This window comes from Eleginops maclovinus, chromosome 22 (assembly GCF_036324505.1).
Source record: "Eleginops maclovinus isolate JMC-PN-2008 ecotype Puerto Natales chromosome 22, JC_Emac_rtc_rv5, whole genome shotgun sequence".
NCBI classification, from domain to species: Eukaryota; Metazoa; Chordata; class Actinopteri; order Perciformes; family Eleginopidae; genus Eleginops; species Eleginops maclovinus.
In genome coordinates, this window is record NC_086370.1 from 6,950,930 (window position 1) to 6,976,335 (window position 25,406).

Genomic DNA, 25,406 nt, shown 5'->3' on the forward strand with positions numbered 1-25,406 from the left:
AACTTGTCTATACAGTCTTTTACAATTTCCTTAGGGCCCCCAGTTTAAGACCTGATCTTTTAGAAAGTTTACTAGATAATCTTAAATAAGGATTTTCTTACGACCTAACTTACTAACTTACTACTTTGTTAGAATTGTTAAAGCTCTTAATATTAAGGATATGAAAACATCTATTACTATTATGATACTAGCTAACCCTAACCCTAATTATTTATTGAAAACAATATATCACGTCCAACTTTTTATATGGATAAATCCTATAATATGATTTAAAGAGAGGGACTTAAGCCGTGTAAAATACATGATCCAAGAATTTCTATTTGCAATAGGTTGTGGACCACGTCTACATGGACAGCAATCCAAAGCAAACATGTAAAACCTTTCGATTTCTTTCTTTTCATTGGAATGTATGATAAAAAGTACAAAGCCAATGTGCTTATATGGAAACTGAAGTGAACTGACCTTTGGGTTTTAGCATTTTTTTTTGGAACTTACTCACTGCTGGAATTATAGCAACGGGCTCCTGAACGCCAGCCTTCCAAACACAGCTCGTTCTGCCAGTAAACACATATTTATTTGTCTTTGGACATAATAGAATTAACAAACAGCTCTCTTTTGGGTTCTAGTTGAGATACACTGCTGTAATTTTTTGACAAAATGTAGTAACACAGTTCTAGACATACACCACTAAATGACTTGGTTGTCACACCCGTGTGTATATTGCATGTGTTAGGGAGTGTATCTACAGTGCATATTTAAGCTTTGTTTGTGCAAGAGTACGGCTATATAGAGCCAGAGAGTGTGTTTATTCCTTTTTTATATTTAGCCCAACTTTATTGGGATCTCTTTTTGTCTAATTGGGCGCGTCCACACTTCGCCTAACCTCTATCTGGTTTTATGTGAATGTCGATTTATATGTTTCTTTGTGCATGTGTTTTACTGGACTGGGGCATGAATTGGAGTGCAATTATTTGCACTTGCACTGGCTGTGTGTGTGTGTGCTCGCTGCAGCGTGTGGTCAGTCTGTGGTTGCGGCAGTGGGAGGGACGGCAGGGCAGGCTGATAACAGAGTCTGAAGGGACCTCACATCCACCACCACTATTTTTACCGGACCCAAAAGAGGAGCAAGGCTTATTGCAACACACACTCACACAGAAAACAACACACACACTCAAGCAGTAAAACGCCTCAGTAAGAAAACAAGGCGTACAAATAGGTTTTGATATCTTTCATATTTAGCACTGACACACCAAGTTTTTTTTTTGCTTTATAAATTTACAACTCTCAAGAGGGGTGTTGATTTCGCTCAATCATAAATAAGGAAGGATATTTTGGAATTAAATACTACTTACGGATCAAATTAATATGTCTAATGTAACAAGGTGTTGCTCCTAGTGAACGCAGCTCTGCAGTTTGCCTCACCTTCTTTTAGCTTTACGTTTTTTCCGTTAATTGTCTCCTTACATCAACATCCAGATCCAAAAATATGCTACTAAGTTTTCTTTGAATTGAAAGTTAGTAACTATTGTATTGGAAACATTTGGTCCCATAAAAGCTGTGTTAAAAATAAAGAATATTTCTCAAGAATAGTATTTTTAAAACTGTATTGTTAAGTACATCTTTCATGGAAAAAGCATTTTAGAAATTCAGAGAAACACACCTAACTTTAAGCACTAAGGTGGAGCCTTCAAACGTCTTCAACACTTTTGAGTAACCGGAATGTGGTTTTAGCTTCCCTTTCAAATGTCCTCGTAGGCCAATTTCAATTCCGCTCATAAACAGTTGCGACTAAATATAATATTGTAGTGCTTTCTTTTTCCTTTTTATTTAAAATTAAAAAAGAATGTGATTCAAAATGATCTAAAGTTACCCTATGAAGTTAGTAGTATTTCTAGAGGGCAATATTTTTACGTTTTGGTCCACGTTTGGTTGGTTGCACATGAGGATGTGTGCTGCTCATCATTTAAAGATTTAAACCTTTTTCAAATATATTCAGTTGTAGATATTGTGCAGTGGTTGGGTTTGAATAATAATTGATAGAAACATTTCCTACAGGTGTAGTAGCTGGAGCAGGACTAATTGAACGAAAAAGTCCAAACTAAAAATCCTGACATTTTCTGAAAAAGATTATCCTGCACCAGGTCTCTGTGCTGCTGTCTTAGCTTTCCCATTCATCTGAGCTCGATCCAATCCTAGCATCTCCTCCCACATGGGGTGTAGTTCTGCTCTGTCTTCGGGAGGAGGAACAGGGAGGCTGCATTTTCTATAAATATTCCAGTTTTCTCCGCACTGGGCTGGATTGAGCCGGTTGAGCCTCCCATGCAGGGACTTCCCCACCCGCTGACTGAGGTGTAGCTGTGGAGTGAATGGAGACGGAGTAAAGACAGAGGGCTCTGTCACTGACACTGGAACCAGAGCTGGGACCGGTGCTGCAACCTTTTAATCTGCCACCCTGTGAATGAGTTTACCGATTTCACAAGGCATACCAACAACCAATTATAGCATTCTTTGGTTTGTTTGAACAGCCTGAAAGGAAAAAAAACAAACCAAGTTGACAATTTTGAGAAGCCAGAAACCTTCATGACACCTCAAACACGATTTATGTCAAGTTCAACGCCACGTCAAACTATTTCTTTACCACCGAGATTTCCAAATGTACAGCCTTCGTATAAGCACACCCTCCAAAGCCGCAGGTGATAAACAAGCTCATGTGGCCAAAAATTAACCGTGATAATATACATACTATGTGGTTTTGAGCCAATTTCCAACAATTGGCTCAACACCCAGAAACTGTAATTACAAATATTTGTTTGATTTGGTGTTTCATCCTGCTTGTAAATGGGGTTTTCATCCATTTCTAGCATACACTTTTTAAATCTTTGTCATCAACATTATATTAACGTTATGATGGATTTTAGTCGTCAGACACCTGAATTATACGTTTCTGGAGAAACAAGCTCAGCCTGGAGACTTTTTTTCATTTGATTCCTTTTTCTACGGTTTGAGGGTTTGATTTTATTCAAAAGGAGAAAACATCTCAAATGCAGAAAGTTACATATTGTGCATTTAATCAAATGTAGTGATGCGAAAGACAAGATTCATCAAGAGATCATTGTTTTATTTTGTTAAACATTTAAAGTTGTTCTCAGGTGAGCTGTTAGCTGGAATTCTGCCAGAACCAGTTTGGGCTGACATTGAAATCGAAGATTGTTACATTCGTCAAGTCACATGAGATTTAGGGAAGTCAGTAGAGGCTCAGCAAATATTTTCAGAGACCATTTCAAGTGTGACTGATCCTCTAGAACCCGTTTTTGACACTGGAATCTCTTGAAAAGATTAAATATTTGGTTTGGGGATCTGCTCCACCACTGGCTCCTGTTGGTGGAAAAGCCCTCAGAGAGTGACAGCAGAAACGAAGAAGCACCCAGGGGTGTAGAAGCTTTTTGCAGCCAGTGGGTGTTGCCCGGGCGTGGAGACGGCAGGAGAAGAGAAGGGGCAGGCCTGGACTCGGTGGCCAGGCTTGGTGCTACGTGGTCGGCCTGGTTTTTCCCCACGTTTCCTTCCCTGCACTGCGTAATGAATGGCTTCCTACTGGTCTGTGGCCGTGGCCCCGGCTTAAAGAGTATACTTACCAAGGCCCAGAATACACACCCCAGCCAGCCAGCCAGCCAGCCTGTGTCCCGGCCTCCGAAACACTCCCAACCACCAGTCCACCTGCTACAAACTGGCTCAGTCACACACTGTCACATCGGCCACAATGAGAAGAATGATTTGGTCTTCAATGGGAAACATTCTTCTTGGGAATTCTTTAACATTCCCTGTCACCGTTAGACACTGCGCAGTCACTGCTGGTGTTTACGTACCCGCCTGTTTCCACCACAGGGGCCTAGAATCAAGTGACGGGAAGGATGGTTGTCTAGAGGGCGAGGGGGTGGCATGTTTATTGTCTGGTTTAATGATAGTGACCAACAGTTTGGGAGATTAATGTGTGCTATTAAAATGTTCATTCCTTTGGCTGTTTGATGCAACTTTGTATTTTAACATGGGATTTTCTACTTTTAGTTTTGGTTAGTATCGATCAAGACTGACTGAGTCGAAAGTTGACAGATCATTATTGATTATTATTTCTTGAATAATTGATCTATCAATCGTTTGGTAATTCAAATGTCTGAAAAGAGTGACAAATCTGCACTCCAGTTTTCACGATGATGTCTTTAAATTCCTTTGTCAGTCCAAAACCCATTTATTTTTTACCTGTATGCGATTTAAAACTAAGAAAAGATGAATATATCAACATTAGAGGGTCTGAAATCACGGAAAATCACGATAATGGTGATATATTATCAAAATATCATCTGGATCAACATATCTAGCAGTTCCAGCCCTGGTTCATGTATAAATGTAATAAATCATAGTCCTCTCTTGTATATCAATTCAAGAATGTGTGTATTTTTGTGTATGCAGGTGCTGTTTCTGCTGCGCTCCTACCAGACTGACTCGCACAGACCCCTGCCAGCAGGAAATGGCATCACCCGAGGCCTCCGTCAGCGCATGTGGCTTGCTTCTCGGTAATCCTAGACACACACACAGACACACACATGCACAGATAAGCGTCCCTCCCGCCTTCCTAACTCTCTAACCAGAAGAATAGCTCCTTGTCTCACCGTTCATCCCCTCCCTTGCCGTGTCCGCTTCATGTCCTGCCCAGGCTTCCATTTCAAAGCGACCGCCTGCTGTCCCATCCGCGGACCCCCCCGTCTCTCCTTCCTTCCCTCCCCTGCCTTCTACCCCTGGCCCTCTTGGCCAAGATCGAGGCCTCAAGATGGGGCACAGATTACCCCCTCCTGCCCTGCCGAGGTCAGGCCCGGGTCTCTGGCCTCCCCTGTGCTGTGCGGCTATGAGCAGATAACACAAGGTCGCCGGGTTAGCACACTAGCCCCCGCTAGCGCCGCTTGGTTACACTGATGAGCCTTTATTAAGATGACGAGGGTGAATTCTTGCTCACCAGAGCGAGGCCAGCGTCTGTCCGTTTGATCATGCTGCACCACAGAGCCCAGATCTAAGGACAACGCAGGTCAGAGGATCTCTGTTTTTTATAGAAAAAAGAAAAACCTCCCATCTCTTCCAGAACACCACTAATTTCAGACGGCCACCTTCCAGAAAGTACGGAATGCATTGTTCGTCTGCTCTGAGTCAATGTTTGGTTTTGGCCTCACACCATCTCTGTGTTGTGTCATTTTGGACTTTTTCTGGATCCAAGAGGATGTCAGCTATATCCACTATGTCCATATATTTTGTTACATTGCGTTACATGTTATTAAGCTGACCCATTCATCCAAAACGTACATACACTTCAAAACCGTGGAGAGAGCAATTGGAATCTTAACCAAGGACACTTTGACATGTTCATTACAGGGGGTGGAATCGAACCGCTGACCATCTGATTTGTTAAAACATTTTTACCCCCTGTGCCACAGTCGCGCCAATACTGATCATTTAGATTTAGTAAGCTGGGGGCTTTGGAAAATGTAATCCTTAAAAAACAATGTTTATGTGAGAAACTAGCAATTTATATTTAAATGTCGCGAGCCACCAATTTGCCTACAGCTAGCTAGATAGCTAATGCTAGTTTGTTAGATATAGAGTGAATGTTAGCTAGCTTGTTAAGTAGAGATAGCTAACTTTCTCTAGATAGATGGATAAGCACGTGAACTGGAAGTAGGAAAAGGGGCGGGGCTACATAATATAAATAATGTTACCTCACAATTATACACAGAGGAACACACTCAACACCCTTCACAGGACTCATCTGTGCCCAATATGTTTTCAAACACACACACACACACACACACACAAACACACACACACACACACACACACACTCCCCATGCTTCATCACGTGAATGTGTTTGCAGAAGATTTGAGTGGGAGTGTGTGTCTTATTAAAAAAAAATCTGATGTCAAGCTCACACAGTGTCCCTTGTTTTCACACACACACACACACACACACACACACACACACACACACACACACTTGTGGGCTTTCACAGCGCTGTGGTAATACCCTTGATTGAACGCACACTGAACCGAACACACATACACACTTCGCACTGCCCACACACACTGCTCCACTGATGTATAACACATTTATAGCAATTCATATTATGATAATAATACCTTTTATATCAGGATTAAGCCAAAATAGTGATACTTTTTATAGTTGATCAATTATTTGACATTTCTAGTTTTGGAGGACATTTTTAAAAGGAGCGTTTGATTGGTCATATGCGTGTGAAATATGAGTGAATTAATCAAATCTGCGATGCTGCCGCTGGGGGCTTCTCATGTGATGGGCCCACACTGAGGACTGACCACAAACAGAAAAACTAAAAGCTGTCCTATTCCGCTTCGACTCCTGCCAGCTGTTCACCCAGACGTACAGTAACCTTTTGTTTTTGTGGAACACACGTACATCTTAAACTCTTATCTGTTGTCCAATCAAAGCCATGTTCTGGAACCAACAGGAATCAGGCTGAAGCCAATATTTGTTGATATGTTATTGTACTTTTGTATGTATAATACCTTAAATTAACCAGGACGACTCGTGGAGATTAAGAATCTAATTTCAAAAGTGTCCTGAATTTGTCAATTGTCTGTTGTTGTCATAATTTATGACATCCTCATCCTGTTGAAAACCATTTTCAAATGTTATTTATGTTCTTTCTATGCAGACCTGATAAATTACAAGGGTGTCTTTCTTTATCGGTGAGAGCAAACTTCTTAGAAAAACTTATGTTTTTAAAAGCTAAATAACAATAAATATAGATTAATGCAGAATATTTAAACACTAACTTTAGAAAAAAATAATTTTTAATGTTGTTTTTCAATCATTTCTATCTTTTGGAGTTATAGGAAATGCTTGGATCACATGAAAAAAAAATCATTTAGAAAATAATTCCAATATCAACAATCCTTGAATTTGACAATGAATTACAGCTGCTTAGAATAAGAAAGGTAACAAATGATTAGAATTAAACAGAAATAACATTAGAAAACCATGAACTAATAGATATGAATGGGCAATTGACTGCATATACAATTGTTTAATTTTGGGGTTGCCTTTGCAATTTTTTAAAGATATTTAGTATTTTCATTTGTTGGAGTTTTTGAATTGTGAACCTTTTTTCTTTTTTAAATGAAAGAAATTAAACAGAGGAGTCGCAACTTGTTTTTTTTACTGTAATAAATAACGAAATGGCGAAAAGACGTCAGCCCTTGAGATCAAACCAAAGCTAATACATTCATTTAATTTCCATTGGCCTAATTGAGCTGTTTGCGGTGAGACATGAGTCTGATTTTTTTGAAGAATGTCTTCCTCTATAATCTTTAAATGGGAAATATTAATGCCTGTAGTGTTGTCTTTTTAACGGGATAAAAGGTTTGGGAACATTTCAATGATCTTCCTTAATAAAAGGGAGCTTTTATTGCAAAATGTTCCTTATTTAGTGTCCTGTGCAAAGCAAAATAAATCATCCAGGGTACATTGGTGTAATGAAATAGCTTAAAGACATTTTTCTCTTTCTAGACAAAATGGCTGTGCGGTGACCAGAGGAGCCTATCTGGATGTGTTGGTGTGTTTGTGTGGACCCAAGATCAGTCTTCTGAATGGTGAGTAGATACTGAGACTCCTGCTTTAACACATGGAGCAGGATACAGATACAACCCTGTTTTTAATATCTGAAAATCACCGAGAGTCCACCCATGATTTGGCATATGATCTTGGTGGTTTAAATAGCTGAATTTGTATTATCGTAGCCTAAACAGATGTCGTAATATCACATCTTATATTCAATATCAGCATATGGTTTTCTCATAGTAGTTAGGTTATGAATTTATGCTAAAATCAGACATCTACTTTCATATAGTGCTTTGATTGGTTCATTTTTTTACTGACAACAAACAAACGGTTGGACTCTATGGTTTGTTCAAAATCTATTGAACAGAAATTATCGTTGAGAGAAGAAAAATAAAAAATGTATGCCGAATCGTGAAATAAATGCAGTTGTTTGAATGAGAAATGTTCACAATAAAAAAAAAGATATTAGTGAGAATATTATGACCTGAATTATGACAAAAGCTCTGAGCAGCTTATGGAGCATAATGGAAAATAATAATGCCAAGATGAATGTTAATCAAAGCAATCTATCTATTTCCTAATCATTTGAATGTTTTTCTTGTGCAAAAACACTATACATGTATATAGATATATCTATATATATGTATATATAGATATATCTATATCTATATATATGTATAGATAGATAGGTAGGTAGATCGATAGAGAGATAGATAGATACATAGGTAGGTAGATAGGTAGGTAGATATACACACTGTAGATGAGACTAGCAAAGTAAAAGGAGAGTTCAGGAGAGTTTAAAATAATATATACTCTATATAAGAAAATGTGATCAGGATATCTCTAAAGGTACTGCTTACATACATTCTTGATAAGATGAATACTTCACAATTAGTTTATTGAGCTTTTTTTTTCTTGACTGTTTATTAAAGTCTCAGAGCGAAAACTATACAGTATGAATGCGGTTCAAACATTTTTCGTCCTCCTCCTCATCTTAGTCTTGAGTTTGATTTTGTTGATCTTTTGCTGATGTCAGACAGTTGCCGGGGAGTTCATCAGCAACTGTGTGCCCTCCATCTGCTGTGAGACGGACTTCTAAAAAGTCTGAACAGACGACCCCGCAACGTTTGGTGGCGAGGCTGTCCGCTGCGCTCTCCATTTAGACTGATTGTTGACAGAAGGCAGCTTCATCCCCCTGGTGTGTGTGTGTGTGTGTGTGTGCGTGTGTGTGTGTGTGGCTGTGTGCACATGTGTGCAGATCGGCGGGGGTCTCCGCGGTGCAGGAATGTGAAACCGAACGCGAGCGATGTCTGACAGATGGTGGGATTGTGCCTATGACCCAGTTTGTGTCGGGTGTGCTGTACTCGGAGGGAAAAAAAGAAAGGAGGAGGGATGGGGGGGGCACTTATGTTTTCAGTCGGCCATGTGCTGAACACATGTTGGTCTTGACAGTGGAAATACCAAGGATTTCTCAAAACAAGCCTGCAGATTGAGCGCCCGGCCTGGCCCGACTTGGCTCTGCTCCTTACATAACTAAATAAGCACCCTGTAGCTCACACACCTCTAATGCTCTATTATTATCATAAGTCTGTCTTTGGCGTCATTTCTCACCCTCTCTCTACCGCTCTTTGAGGCCTTTTTTTCCCTACCTCACTTCCAATCCCTCACCGTTTTTCCTCTTGTGTAATTGCACTTTTCAAACAAATCAGATGTTGAGTTAAAAAGCCACAGGTTGGGCGAGTTCATACGAAAACAGCCGCTTCTTAAGGGGGCTTGGCACCCGGGGTAAAGGAGGTGAACAATCGGCTTTTTCAACCTCTTTTTTTTTTCTTTTTTTTTCAACGGGCACCCCGCATCAAGTAGGAACTTTGCATTCAGCAGCCAATTCCTGTCGGCCCTGAACACAGGTCTTTGTGTGTGCATGTGTGCAATTCTCTGCTGAAGCCCCTTTGATCCACGCGGACTCATAAAAAAATCCCCCACCAACCATTGCTTCATCTCTACCTCCGCCAGTCTTCCGTTTCTCTGCTTTTCACCAATGCCAGTAAAAAGAGCTGGTGTGAGGAAGGTAGGAAAAAGTAGCCGCAAGTAGAAAGGGAAGAATCATGCGTAAATGTTTAAAGTATTGCTACATTTGCTGGAATATTGTGTATCTGCAGTAGCGTGATAGTGATGTTCAAATATGATGTTCTCTGGGTGAGATCAGGAATATACAACATTTCATTTCCTGTTTTTTGCAAAATATGTATGTGCTGAAGAACACTTTGAATCATACATTTCCCGTTTTAGATGTTGCTTCCTTTATTGCATATTTTACTCGCGTCGTGTCACTTTAGTCAGCTTTGGTTTGGGATGAAGACTACGTATAATAAGGAAGATATAGTGTCTCGAAGCATCTTCTAGCATGGCCTACGCAGTCACTGCAGGATAAAAAAACATTAGACATGAAGAATGAGTGCATAGTCTGTTTGTAGATTAGCACCATTCCCTTATAAATGCATAAAGTAAAAGCTTGTTCCCTATAATTATAATCTAATAATGTCATTTAATAGTGCTTTGAAATAGGTCTGGTTGTCATAAAAAAAGATGGGTAATAATAGATTACGACGGATTAGGAGAAAGTCAAATGCAACCTAACTTACTGTATGAATTCTAAATAAATGAACATTAAGATGGACTTGAAAATATCTAAATGTATCCTTTAACTTTGTCCTAGTACACAAAAAAGCGTATTACCATAATTAACAGCATGAGATTAATGTTCGCTGGCAGCGTGGTAAGCCATGCAGTTCCATATTTAGAAACTCACACACAATATATTTTCTGCTTTCTTTTTTGGGAAATTAAGCAACAACCGCTGCAATGCCATGTCGAGAGAAGAACTCCCCCTCCTTCTATGAAAAACTACAACATACTCCCCCCTTTAGGGGAAAACACAAGCCCGTGAAACACATCAGATGAAAGTGCTGATTTAATCAAATGTATAATTAATATTGATTTGGTATTAAATCTACATTACATGTCATTCAGCTGATGCGTTTTATACACTTATTTAGGTTAGGTCTTTTGCCCAAGAACACTGAAATCTTTACTGCACGGTCTGACCACTGAACCTCTGATTGGTAGATGCCCTTAACTCCAGAGAAACAGGTGCCCAGTAGAAATAATCTGCTTAAACCCTTTTGATTTAAACACTTTGGATGCACTGCCTTCTGACAATCTGCAGTATCATTTAACAGAAATGTGGCGAGGCAAGTCGTAAAACGTCCCCATTTAATTCCAATGAATTGAATCTTGTACTGTAAGACAAAGTTGTCATTTTTTAGCTTGCTGTTGCTTTTATTTCTGTGAGCAAACTCAAAAACACTTGTACAGTTATATATGTTCTACATATATGGAGGGAAAGAGCTTTTAGGCAAATAGAAGGGAGGGACCTTAGCAAATTGTAAAGCTCAATCAGCATGAGAAGGAGGTCACACTGTCAGACACACACACACACACACACGCTCACACTTAGCGTCTGGGGCTTGTTTTTCACAGTTTGGGTAATGAAGGTGGAAGCTGATGTGAAATCCAGCTGTGTGCTTGCGTGTGAGAGCACATGTAAGCGTCTCGCCAAGGTTCCAGCTTGACGCAGCAAAGTGTATTTACTGCCAGCCCTGAGTGCGCTGTGGACGCTACAAATGGAGAAACAGTGAGCCTTCTGACACACAAACACACCTACAACACACCCAAGTACTCATCCAAATAACTTTTAGTTCTGTACAATACAATCTTATTCATTTATTTTTTGTACATCAAGACCATTGAGGAGGTGTTCCCATTTAAAATGATGTTTCAACTGAAAAGCTAAAAATAAAAACCATGGATCATAGCCTCAGTAAAATACATAGAATAAACCCTGAAAAAAGGCAGTTAAAATAATTCCCAATCAGTTAAACAAAATCTGAAATAAGGCCTTTGGTGCAGTCACAGAGTCCAAGTTTATGATTTTAGTAGATCACATGTATAAAGTATTTAGTGTTGGATAGTGGAAGGTGGAATACTTCCAGGATTATGTGAGTTCAGAGTTAAAAGGGAAGAAAAACATGGATAGAACCAACTGCATCAAAGATTTATAGATGAATAAAAAGCAATGCTGGGTCCGACATATGAGCAACAATGGCCAGCCGACCGTTTGGAAAATGGCAGCGGCACATACTGAAAGGATACACAGTTAGGGCTGAGCGGTAGACAGCATCCAGTGATTTTAATGTAGAGTAGAATGCTTTTCCATATATAAGACACAAGCAATCCAAAACAGATACAACTAGAATGGTAGACCTGCGCTAAAGCCAATCCTGCATTTATGTGATCCCATTTTTGGAAGTTGTTATTTAAACTTAGGTGCATTAATTCCCTTTAAGTCGCAATTGGTGAAAAATGGACGTGACAAAGGTTTTTTTTTTGTCTACTTTTCTAGTTGTTGTCCCGACTTGAAGAAAGGGGCAAAGATGGCAGACCTAACCCTAACTCTCTATGGCTTCTTTCTTGGCCAATGCCACCCGTCCACCATAGAAATCAGGACAGTAGTTTCTGTTCTTAATTTAGTAAATACATTTTTAATATGGAGCTTAAAGTTATTATTGTCCAGACAGATAAGGTATTTTTAGTATGGCACATTCATGGAAAATGACATTTGTAGAATGTATGTAAAAGCTTTTAGCACGATTAGCGTCAATAAAGAGAACCCATTTGGTTTTTTTGCCCCAACTTATGTTTAGGTACCTTTTTATTTGCTAATAAAACCCACTAACATAAACCATATTACACATGAGCTGTTGCTTCCACTCCTCTCTCCTCGGTTCCCCTCTTCGACCCCTCCGCTCACAGGACTAAGAGACGCGGAATCGAGGAGGTTCAAACTAAGAAAGGAGAAAAGGCTATGGTCTTTTACTCAGTTCCCAGTGACATTTCTTCAAAAAGCAGGTTGTTAAAATAATTGGACTTGGCTGTTAAGTGACCGTTTATTACTGAGTGTTCTCTGGACCAGCGTGTTCACCCTCCGTCCTCCATCCAAAATGAGTTCATCTTACTCTAAACCACTAACTTGACAAAGTTCATTTGAACCAGATGTCATAGTGACCTTTAGAGGAAGGTAAGCGCAAATCTCCCCTGAACAAATGACCCACAGATGATGTGAATCTACTTCTCTAAAGCATTACTTAGGAAGGATTCTTTTCCCCAGTTTTCCAGGTATCATTACAGAATGCAGTTGTACTGTACTGTTTTCATTTTGGATAGCTACCCAGGCTAGCAACACCAGGTTAAAGCTGTCTCTTTCAAGACTCAAGTTCCTTTACTAAAACAGGAAAACTGCACGGGGAAATGAACACAACCACAGACCTTGACAAATGTTTCAGTTTAATGAGGCATGTTTCCACCCAAAGTCTGACTTCTTTCCATGTTTTGATTCCACAAGGAACCTGATTTGTGTGTTTAATCAAGAGCATTCTAGCAGCAACACCAGAAGTCCGTTTTACTGTCCTCTCACGTCTCAGTTTCCTGTATGTTGCCTCACATACATCTGAACGTCTAGAATTCAGGTTCATGCCAACCATATCAGTGCTTTAATCAATGCATTTTCTTTTTAATTGTGGGATTGAATGATTGAATCAAGTTTTGGCGGCATGGGATGCTTAGCAAACTTGGAGTACTCGAGTAGTTTACAATAAACAGACATTATACATCAAACTAAACTGGACACTTGTCCTTCTAACTAATCTGTCTATTCCTTTTTCTCTTTCCTCTCACATGCAAGTAAATCAGAAATGCTGACCGTGGGTAATATTTATAATAAGTCTTATATTTGTATAGCCTTTCATACAATAATTGCTTCACAGCAGTTATATAGATAAATAAAAGCAATGCAGAAAATAAGAGGATCAATGCAATTTAGACAATAACAAATATTGATTGATAAGAACTAAACCAATATCTAAATTTAAACAAATATATCCACTCAGATTAATACATGACTCAGACTTGTGACTCGGACTCGAGAATTGGTGACTTGATAACAACACTGATGCTTAGTACTAACATTCAAAGTAATTGTCAAGAAAGTTCTTTGAGGCTGAACTGAGGCACATTGGTGCTAAATGCTAACATCAATATGCTAACTTTTTAAATGCTATAATTTCAATTTCAATCTACAGAACCTTATTTGGTGTTATTTTAAATGATTGGTGAACATTTATTTGAGTTTTCTAAATGTTTTTGCCTTCTGTCTGTTTGTAGGACAGTATAATTTTCATTTTTAGACCATTAGTGGATTATTTGACATAAAAATAGGCAGATTAATCAACAAGGAATCAAAAGTTTGTTGGAGGCTCTAAACTTAATTGGAAAAAACGGTGACCTAATGACTTAATTGAAAAAACACGTCAGTTTATCCCTAGGGGACCATGAATTTCTGGGCTACATTTTAACAATTTAGGCAATCCATCCAATAATTGTCAATATATTTCAGTCCTGACTAAAACTGTAAAGCCTAAATGTTGGCTCAGAGAAAAGTGAGGGATCAGCTGTGTTCTTAGCAGTCTATAAATCTGTGAAACAGCCTTGCCCCTGTATATGTAAAACCCCCCCACCGAGACATGCAGCTACACAAACATTTCTCCAACATCTCAACTCTTTGCTGGCGCAGTAATCCACCGAGCCGGGCCCCATCCTCCTGAGTATCCCGAAATATCAAACAGTAATCACAAGTTAATGGAGTCTGGACGCACTCCAGCTGCAGGTTCGCACACGAGCGGCATTAGGAGACACAAGTGTTGTACACACAGATTTAAATAAACACAGCTGTGGGAGAACAATGGCTGTTTATGATCAGATAGAATTGGCCCCCACAGGAACACCTCTCATTTACTAAAGGAACCCCCCCCCCCCCGATTTCTCCGCATACTATTCCAATAAAGACATCATAAAAAAACAGCTTTGCATCCTGACTAATAATGTTTTTCCTTTTTTTACTCTCCTATTCCCTCCCCCATTTCTCTTTCCGTTTTCATAATTTTTCCCCTCTCTTTTATTCTACTTTTCCTCCCTTCCCTCTCTAATGAGTGCATTTGGACTCAGTTGAAAGAAAGTATTTCTGAGGCCTCCTTTCTTGATCTGCTCAAGTGTTTTTCTTGTGTGTAATGCTTTGTCTGACACACATCATCATCAGTTATGAATCAGGACCGTAGCATTACATTTAACTGTACCAGTGTGTGACGAGCTAATGGTAGCCTGCTGTTTCTACAACCCTTTGACACACACACACACACACACACACGCACACACATCGTTTCGCTGTGACAGAGACAGACGTTCTCTCTTTGACACGCTCCCATTCACCTTCAGTCATCTTCCTTCCCTTCATCATCGGTGTCATGCCCCCCCCCCCCCCCCCCCAATTATAACCATTAGGGTGTGCTTATTTGGCCCCGGACCCCCCTTTGAGGATCAGGTTCCACAGTAACCCGGCCCATCTCTGGAGGAATGCGGCATTTCCCGCTCTTTTGTCAAGGGCCACGTTTTGAGTGCTGCTGCAGGGCCAGATTGAGTTGCACCGGGTTTCATAAGCCGTGTGTGTGTGTGTGTGTGTGTGTGTGTGTGTGTGTGTGTGTGTGTGTGTGTGTGTGTGTGTGTGTGTGTGTGTGTGTGTGTGTGTGTGTGTGTGTGTGTGTGTGTGTGTGTGTGTGTGTGTGTGTGTGTGTGTGTGTGTGTGTGTGTGTGTGTGTGTGTGTGTTAAACTAATTGAGTTGGCTGTCAAAGCAGGGTCTGTTTGGAGCAATACTGTAGGGAGGAGCACAGCTTTAGAATGGCATTGGGTTACTCTATAGCTGCCCTGCCTCACGGATAAAACTAGTGTTTCAGAGGAAGTACGTGCTTTTGTGTGTGCATGTGTGTGTTTATTTGTGTGCCCATCACTCTGATGAGGCTGTATGTTCACAGGTGGTGGGGTTGGCACGGCTGTGGGCATTTCCAAACAGACACTGACGCAGCCTTTCCTATAAAAGTGAAAATAGAAAGGAACACAGGAGCCCAGCCTGTTGTCCGCTTCACAAAGCCGCTGTGTGTGTGTGTGTGTGTGTTTTCTTGGACTGGATATGTCTGATGGAATTAAGCCGCTGGGATTTCATTATATAAATATTTCAATCAAGTTGATGAAGAACTTGTTTTAATGTACACCGCCAGACATAATAGAGCCAAAATAAGCGAGAACTTTATTAATCCTGAATGGAAGCAGGTGTGATTTATTACAGTTTTCCTGAAATGAAGGCCAGATTTCACATAGTCGCAATATATCCTTGCTCTGCTGTATGTTCATGTGACGCCATTCAGTTCATACAGTTGGAAGTGAAAGTGTCGTGGGAGTGTTACACATTGGACCCATCCAGGGGGGTTTCATTGGAGACTTTTACTGAAAATGTGTAATTACACTGGTTTAAATAGCCTCAGCAGAGTATCCTGTCAAATATATCAACTTTAATATCAATATAAGGCAAAGATTTGAAGACAAGAAGTAATGTATCAAGATCATAATGCTAAAATAACATTAATGCATAGCAGTGCCTCCTTAAATACATTGTTTAAATTAAAATAGGGTGATAAATGAATGTTGTTATCTGAACATGGACATGTAGGAATTTATTTTTTACCTTTATTATGTTCTATTCACCCTGGAAATGGTTGTATGTGTATGTATACATAGAATTTTGTTTATTTGTGTGTGTATTTATATGTTTTTATTTATTCATTTATTTAACAGGGACAATGCACATTAATCAACATCTGTCTAAATGTGCCAAAGTGAGCCAAGAGGCTACTTTTCATCTGTAGTACCTGGACAGATTCTGTTAGTCATCCTAAAGACACATTTAATTTTAAACAAGGAAATAACAGTCGATAAAAACATGCAACATACAGTACTGGAAATTATATTAAAAACAAAACAGAAAAAGAATAAAGAAACATGTTAAAACACAAATGTAATTCCTGGTTTACCTTATTCTTTATCCTGCAACTGGATGACTAATTGGAGGCTATTTTCTGTATAAGCTATGCTCTCTGCCCTCCCGCTTCTACTAAATGTGTTTGTTTGTCAGTTTTATGAATTGTCTTTACTAATATTGAAATAGTAGAATAAATAATTAAACAAAAAAAATAAAGTATGGGACTTGCTATTCTGAACTTGACCTTATAAAGATAGTCTGTTGTGACCATTGATAAAACATTTTTGAGCTATTATCATACTGTAGGCGTGAGAAAATTATTGATCAAACTTTTTTTTTTAAATATACACAGGAATTGTAACCAAAACGGATAACCACCTCATGCTACATGGTTTGCTAACATGAAGCTGTGTGTGTTTCTCAGATTCAGAGGTCAGTGATCTGCGTCAGGAAACTCTCTCCGTCGTCCTGGCCTCAGACCTCGTCACCTCCATCCCTTCCCCCACCCCCCTGGTGCCCGGCAGCACCCAATACCTGCTAAGCCTGGCTCGGGTGGCCCTCAGCGCCAGTGTGGAGGTCCCTGAGCTGTGGGGGGGCCCTCAGCCGAAGAGCCAGCTCCTTCAGTGCCTCCTTAAGGCGCCGCAGTACGAGGTGAGGGAGCTGGCTCTGGAGGGGGTCCTGAGGAGGCTGCAGGAGGAGGAGGAGGAGGAGAAGAGGGGACATCAGTGGCTGGACGAGACCACCCTGTCCAACCTAACCAGCCTGGCTCTTCACGAGACACACCCCCAGTGTCTGGCCAAGGTGAGACCACACACACACATGTTTCTTTGTTTGCTCGACGGCCTGTCTGGTCATTTTATGGAAGTGTGTGTAGTATCTTGTTCACGTGTGTAAGTCTGTGACCAGCCTTAAGAGAAACAAAATGAGAAATCCTTTTCTCCCAAAAAATATGTTTTTCCTATTCCTCCCCGTTCCACTGAACCACAGGGACATTCGCAGCAAATTGATTAAACGTCAAAATCCATCTCGCAGAGGCTTGCGTGAGAGGCTAATCAGCCGCATGGGGAGACGCCAAGCTGGCAGGGAGCTAGCTCTCCCTCTGTCTCACTTCACTAAGGAGAGGTTTGGTCAGCTTCCTCTCTTACCAGGGTTTTGGATGAGTCCTATTTCCTGTTTGGTGACAGAGGGTTGTATTTCAGTGGGTTCTTAAAGCGAGGAAAGGCAGATCGGCTCTAAACATGACTCAGCGCTGCGGGGACTGAGTGGCTGTGTGTGTGTGACTTGTGTGTGTGTTGAGTAAGTTCCTTTGTATGCTTGTATGTGTTTTGGTGGTGTATTGTTTGCCAGCTTCACAGGCCAGCCGTTAATGTTTAAAGTGTCGGCGCTGTTAAAGCGGAGCCTCCGCTGCGCCAAGGACACACCAACACAACGGGCCAGTTGTCATAGCAATGAGGCATTATGGGAGAGGAGCAGCAGTAGGACAAGGACATTTGGTGTGTCTGTTATTCTGCTCTCCAAGTCAGTTATCTTCAGTTTTGTTGTGAGACAGAAGCTAGCATCGCAAAGTTCCTTTAACAAAAAAGGGATTATTTCCATTCGATTTCGGAACATTTTAGAGGAAAGAATCTTTGGCAAACACACATAAATGCAATCCCCAGATATAAAAAGCTCACGGAATATACTTTAAACAAACTACACGGTCGCATGACTTCACATCAACATCGCTAAGCTAATGGCGGCTAATGTTCCATGTCATTATGTTCAGTAGTGTCATTTAGACACTTATTAGCATCCAATGTTCCAAACACACGTGAAAGCTTCAGACGGTCACCAGTGCCTGCTAACTGAGGTATTTTATGGTGTATAACAAAATGGGAAAACTTTGTTAATTTGTTATAAGTTGTAGTCCTGATTTCTGGAAATTTATCAAAAAGTAATAAAAATGTTTTACAAAACTTGGAGATAAGGGAACCAGCAGTGCTAAAATGCTAACTCATTTCTGGGTTTAAAAAGAGGACTCTACGGGATGGTAGTAGCTTTAAAGCCTTGTCATGTTCTATTGCAAAAGTTATATTGAAATATTCCTTCTAAATGACACATGCTGCAAGATAAAACAACTGAATTATCACTTTTTACGCATTATGGCTATGACACCTGGTCTTATAAGCTCTAACATGCACAAGACGAAGTGAAAATATTTCTAGAAAAGACAATAAATTATTGAGAGACGGCTGTTTCTCATTTCACAACAAGTACCCTCAAAAAGATGACAGCTTGTTGGATGGACATCGCCAGGCAGTGGAGAGTTTCCTACTTGCTGTTGGCTAAATTCACTGCAATTTCAAGTAAATATCACAAAATAAACCATGTGTTCTCTGTTAAACAAGTACAAACATAGGAAAATAACAAGTGCTGCATTTCAAATTCAATAAGTGAAAAGGATGATTTGTCAGGTGCTTCATTCACTGCTCACAAGCAAGAAAGCTGTTTGTTTACAAAACATAATTGTTATATTTCTTTGTATCTTGAACATTCTGTCCCTTGCTTTAACCGCTGGTTACCACTTGGTTGTGTGCATTTTCTGCCAATATTTAATCTATAAAGCCTGTGGAATAGATTATGTGATGGTTCTGTGAGAAGCTGTGACTGAAGCAGGTGATGTTGTCAGGTCCCTTTGCTGTAAAAAATGTTCCTTTGACTTTTCACTCAGAATAGGCTATTTGGGGCTTGGAATCATTATGATTTTTTTGACATTTGAGTAAAACTCAAAATCTCTTTCATGGTTTGGCTTTGGATCTGCGTTGGCCCGGAGATGTCAGTTAACACCACCGGTGAAAAGCAGCAACACCTTGCCCTTAAGGGCTAGGACAAAGCCGCCGTGCATGCTGGGTAACTTTTTTTTAATTTGTTAACGTGTTACTGTGTGCGTCTGTTCATGCAGGGTGGGCGTCACTGTTTATTTGCATGTTACAGCTATGAAAGTCTGTACGCGTCCACGCCTGAGTTGGCATGTTTTCCTGTGACTGTGTATATTTGAGTATGCGGGCAGCCGAGTGTGTTGCAGGACGGGAGCTCATTAAAGCAGCTTGTTAAAGTCAGAAGCGGCAGAGATGGTCGGAGCAGCTGCGTTGGAGCTAGCACTCGTAATACCTGGCACACACAGGATTTAAGCTGGTGCAATAAAGAGAGAGAAATGCAGTGGCTGAATGAATAATGACACTGGCTTGGCATGAGCGCTCAAGTGATTGATTCACTCGCAGTGGAGTTGAGAGGAGCCAATGGACTTTGGGAAATATTGGCTAAAAATACACCAGAAGGGGGCTGCTGTGGTTATTAGATTACTTGATGGTGCATTAGAAAATGTTCTAATAACTTGTCTACAATGGTATGAATAATGGACATTACCTGTGTTTTTACACTATAGACTGATGTCAGCAAGTTTAGTCTTTAGCCGATGCATTTAATGGAAAATGGAAAGAACACACCATCAACATAAAATCACATCATAAAGTTGTTGCATTCCAACTTTTACAAAACAATTGGCTATATAAAGATCCAGCTGACATGAAGCATTTATTTTGATTAATATTTAGTCTCTGTTCCGGTTCAACTCCTGAGAAATATATCTTGAGCGGCTAAATGCTCCACTGTGTTCACTAGCTAGTCTTTAGCGCTAGCTTTGTCTCCTGTTCGGTGCTGGGAAGGTAGCGTTTGTTGAGTTTATTTTATGTTTTTTGCTCAAAACATCTTTGGCTGAAAATATGGTTGTTGAGAGTGGACTTTGTGGGCCCATGAACCAAAACAAAGCATATCAAAGGTAACCTGTTTTACATTACAATTACACTTACGATTAGGCCTGGGCCCTATCGAGGTATAATGGAATAACTGTATCTTCAATACCATCAGAAATATTATTGTCTTTCTACTAACCTATGCTATAAAGAGGGGTGCAGTGAAACCAGCTAACCCGGATATTAGCATCTCAAGGGCTCCCTCGACAAATATCGAAGGGATTCTTATTTGGATTTTGGGATGTTGAAGAAATAAAGTCTTTAAATCTATGGCCAACATTTCCTCTATAATTTTGTTCAGTGAAAATGCAATTGTCTTGCAATGGAAGCTAAAAGCTAATGTTAGGCTACAAACAAACTACATCTTGGTCTCATGGCTGCACCGCTAAGCTAAAGGCGGCAAATGTTGGGCCTGATTAAGTTAAGTAGTCTCATTACTTGTTAGCAGGGAGGTTTTTATGTCATAGTGGGTTATTTACTGAGTTAATGTATGTCATAGACCAGAACATTATAATCTCTTAATCAAAACACGTTCGCAAACTGTTGAATTCCAGACGAGGGAACCAGAATTGGTAAAATGCTGACTCAATCCCAGGTTTTGGACTCCTTCCTGCATTTAAATCCAGTGTTTTATACTAAAGCGTTGTTTGTTTAATCTAATGATCCTCCACTTTTTATTGACTTGACTATGAACCATTCAGAGTCAGTCAGAACAACACAACGGCACGTAGGAGGTCTACCATGCTACCTTTTTACTGCTCACATACACAAATATACAGACACACACACACACACACATTGCATGCACCCGCTCGCCCAGATCTCCACCCACACAGATCCTATAAAGCAAGCTTTATTTTAAAGCTCTAATAACAGGTTGGGGCCTTGAAAGAAATAATAATCATCGAGATATGCAGCAGGAATGTCAACATGTGTTCTCGGCTGGATGTGTGTTTTTAACGGGGTCTCACGCGGTGGAAAACTCGACTTTGCCTCCTCTGACTCGGTCAGCTGCCTCCCTCTCTGAAGGAGTGACAGAGCAAAGTAAACAGCATGGAGAGGATGGTGAGGAGGAGGGGCAGTGAGGTGTGAGGGAAGCAGAAAATCGAGTTAAGGAGGTAAACGCGAGAGAGGACAGGTGAAAACATCATTTTCATGCATTGGTCAGTTTTGAGAGTTTGGGCTATTTTGCTTTAATAACATGTTTTCTTTCAGACTTGTGGAAATAAAACATCCAAATTACACAATTTGATGTTTGATGTTTACCTCGCTTTGTCTATTTGTGTTTGCAGGTTTGTCCTACATTCACCAAAACTAAGCATTATATCATTTCTCCTTTGCATGTTTTTACAGAAAAATGATAATACAAAAAATTATGTTTTTTATAGAAGTAATTAACTGGGGTAGTTTCATGGTGATATGTATTACTTTTAAGAAGTCCCTAATCATCTATTCAGCATTGCAAAATGTACAGATTTGACTGTAGTTGCTATATTGAGAGAGGTTTGTGTGTACATCATTCACAGCTAGATTTATAGAGCATGTTATTCATAAAAACTAAAAACAAAATGTGTCACTGTTGGTCATATTTTCTAATGTAAAGAGCGATACAAAGATATATCCAAACCCTAGAATCAAACATCCATCTTTTAAAACGATTGACATGAATGAAACAACAATTTTGAACATGCTTTTATCGAATACTTGGATTTTTCATACCAGGACATATTCCATATATTTTATTTTGTGAATTCCACAGATATTCTATATATATAGAAAGAGAGAAAGATAATTCTACTGTTGTTGTGTATATATTTACTGTTTATTTGTATTTAATTTATTATATTTGTAACTAATGTATTGTAAACATGCTGCTGTAAAAAAATTGAAATAGAGAAATCATTTCCCAAATTGATTACATTATATATAGTTTAATCCAATAATGATTGAAGTTGCAAATCCAAACATAAAATTAAAAAAAGTAAAATTGATGTAAATAATCAACTTCTTAATATTTAAGGTGATATCTACAAGTCAAAATGATTGACCTACCCACCTGTAGTTTCTCCTTTAAGAGGCCCTATTATGCTTTTGGGAGATTTTCCCTTTTCCTTCATACAGTTTTGTGTGCATGTAAATGGTCTGCAAAGGCTGAAATCCCACACGCTCCCCCTCCTGCCTGAAACGCCTCCATGGGACTCCTTTGTTTACTTCCCTGGACATAATGACATCACTATGTAACACTTGCACTTCTATTGGCTAGTGCTCCAACACATTGTATGTGATCGGCTAAGTGGCGGGACATCACTTAGAGGTTAACCAATCATAACAGAGCTGTCCAGTTGCGGAGCAGGTAGTATGAGAAAAGTAAAGTCCTTTTTAACGTTTAAAATTGTAAACAAGTCACAATAGAGGCGCAAAATACAACTATGCACCTGAAAATGAGCAGGATAGGGCCCTTTAATCTTAATGGTGTCAACAAAAGACAAGGCCCTAAATGATCGATGGAAAATGAAAGCTCACTTGCTATTCTGTACATCTTGTCAAGCACCCATGTGCTTTTGCATCCATGTTCATGCATGTATTCGTGTTGCAGTGTGTGTGAAAGAGAGAGCTTGGCAGCTGTGTACCCGTGGTTAGGGTGTGCGTAGGGAGGATCTGACCGGTGTGTAAAAATACCCTCTGGGGCATCTTGCCAGCCACGCTGCAGAGAGGACACCAAAGCTGTGTTGATGGATGGCTGAGAAACTTCCCTCACCAGTAGCTCCTGAGTGTGTGTGGGATGGAGGTGAAAAAGAGTGACTGCATTAATATCTTCTTACTCCTCTTGACAGTCTCTTTGTCACTCTCCTCCTCTCAGGTCCTCTCTGTGTTGTGTATGGTGAGCACCAACAGTGAGCTGCAATGGAGGGATGGTGTTAAGATGTTGTCCCAGGAGGAGCTCTTGCTGCACCTTCTTGCTCTGGCTCAGAACTCTGCTCCCAGGTCAGAGAAGACACATATACATGTCCATGTACAAATAATCTTAACGTGACCCTCTGTTTCCTCTGTTTTAGCCAAAGGATTAGACAGTTATTGCCTTATTCCAGCAGCTACAGTTCACAGAGCGAAACACTGAAAGCTTTGGAAACTGCACACACATGGTTCTGACTTATATTTATGTTTAAGAATATGATGCTTGAAATCACTTCCCCCTCAAAAAATCCAACCAATTCAACCTTATTTATAAAGCATGCAACTCGCTGTGCTTTACATTAAAATGAAATATAATAATAAAGCAAGTGCAGAATGTACAAGAGCACAAGAAAAAAGACACACTTCCACAGACAGACACTTTTAAAGAGCATTGCTTTAAATACCTGCTACTCATTGCATACATTCAAAAGAAGGTAGCAACATTTTACAACCAATCCTTGATTTGATTGGGAGGCTTGCAGAATTCTAAGAACATGAGTAATAAGCTTATACGTTTTACTTCCAGGAAAAGATTTGCAGACACGTGTAGAATTAGCACTGCTGGTGAATACAGACCATTTCATCAGTGTATTCTGCTTTTTATAAGTCATTTAATTACATTTCTCAGAGTAGGATTTGAGGAAGCTGATCTTGTGAGATGATTAATACGGCTTGTGAAGTTTATATCGCTGTCTATGATGACCCAGATCTCTGGACTTGCTAATCACAAGGTAACCCGGCTCTGAAGCATATCCGTGTGTATCATCAATTTATCTCAGAATGGGACCAATTTACAAAATGATCATTATAATTTATCGGAGGAGACTTGAAACTAGCCATTGGTACCATAAACTCCTTATAACAATGTGTACTGAGGTAATAACACAGGTGAGAAGTAGGCTAATTTTCTCATAGACTTCTATACAATCAATCTATATCTATACAGATATAGCAACAGGTTGCCCCTTGTCCGAGACACTTTTTGGGTAAATGCATTATTTAATTTCACAGAGCAGGATTAAAGATGGCGGATCTTGTAAGATTTATACGGCTCTTGAAATATATATCGCTGTCTATGATGACCAAAATTAGACACTTGTTCTCCCCAGAGATAGTTATCTGAATTGATATTTCTGTTCCTAATGATACTACAAAATGTTTGTATCAAATCACCTTTTAACACCCAATGAAAACAACCAAGTCATTCAGGAATAAGCATTTGAATCAATGTTTCACAGCATTGCAAAACTGTCATGGACTGGGCTTTTCTGCCCAGGGTGTGTCATTAGTTTTACAGGTGCATGGTGGTGATGTTTGCCCAAATGGAAAGTTGAGGACAATGGATACCTTTTAGCAAACTGCACGGCAATCCATCAAAACACTTTTGTGAGAATTCACTGAAAAACTAAAATTCTGGCGCTCAAGAAAAAGTCAGGTGACCAACATTGGTTGCATTTCCATGCCCCTCTCCTTATTCCCATTGGCTGACGTGAGAACGTCATGCATTGTATGGCAGCAAAATGCAACAGATTATGCAAGTAAATGATGAGCATGTAGCATCAATGTCAGCTTAACCTCCTGCTCTACTATAGAGACAAAAAAAGTGAGAGTTTCCTCATCGCTCCACAGAGATCTGATTGAACACCATGGAATACAACAAGCCAATACTTGAAACCTCAATTCATTTCAAGGTAGGTGCAGAAAAAGGGAGGCAACTCTGTGACTCCAAAACACTTTGCTCCATCCTGAACACTAGCTGTCAAAACAGTCCCTGAACCCTCCAAGGCCAGCCTTTAGCTGTGATGGATTGAAGAGACATGAAGGGAGTACATGTTCAAATGCAACCACACACTCGTCCATTTTCCTGTTTTTTCTGGCTCCATCCATTTGTGAAAGAGCCCTGGCTGTCAAGCCTTCATTCAGAGCCAGAGTCCATGGAGGAGGGACTCACAGGTTCACTGGCTGCACCTGGGCACACCTGGAGTTTCTGGCCCCTTTTCTCCATGGCTCTTTGTGTATCGTTGCAGTATTAAGGTTACCGAA

General features: G+C 40.0%; 1 protein-coding gene across 2 annotated transcripts in view; it reads left to right on the top strand.

Moving 5' to 3' along the window:
• thada (THADA armadillo repeat containing) overlaps positions 1–25,406 on the top strand; it is a 113,449-nt gene that overhangs the window by 71,857 nt on the left and 16,186 nt on the right. For both annotated transcript variants that reach the window (XM_063875566.1, XM_063875567.1), the window contains exons 30-33: positions 4,465–4,568; positions 7,586–7,668; positions 17,042–17,418; positions 23,269–23,393. In XM_063875566.1, the coding sequence (XP_063731636.1) occupies positions 4,465–4,568; positions 7,586–7,668; positions 17,042–17,418; positions 23,269–23,393 (689 nt within the window). The remainder of the gene's footprint in view (positions 1–4,464; positions 4,569–7,585; positions 7,669–17,041; positions 17,419–23,268; positions 23,394–25,406) is intronic.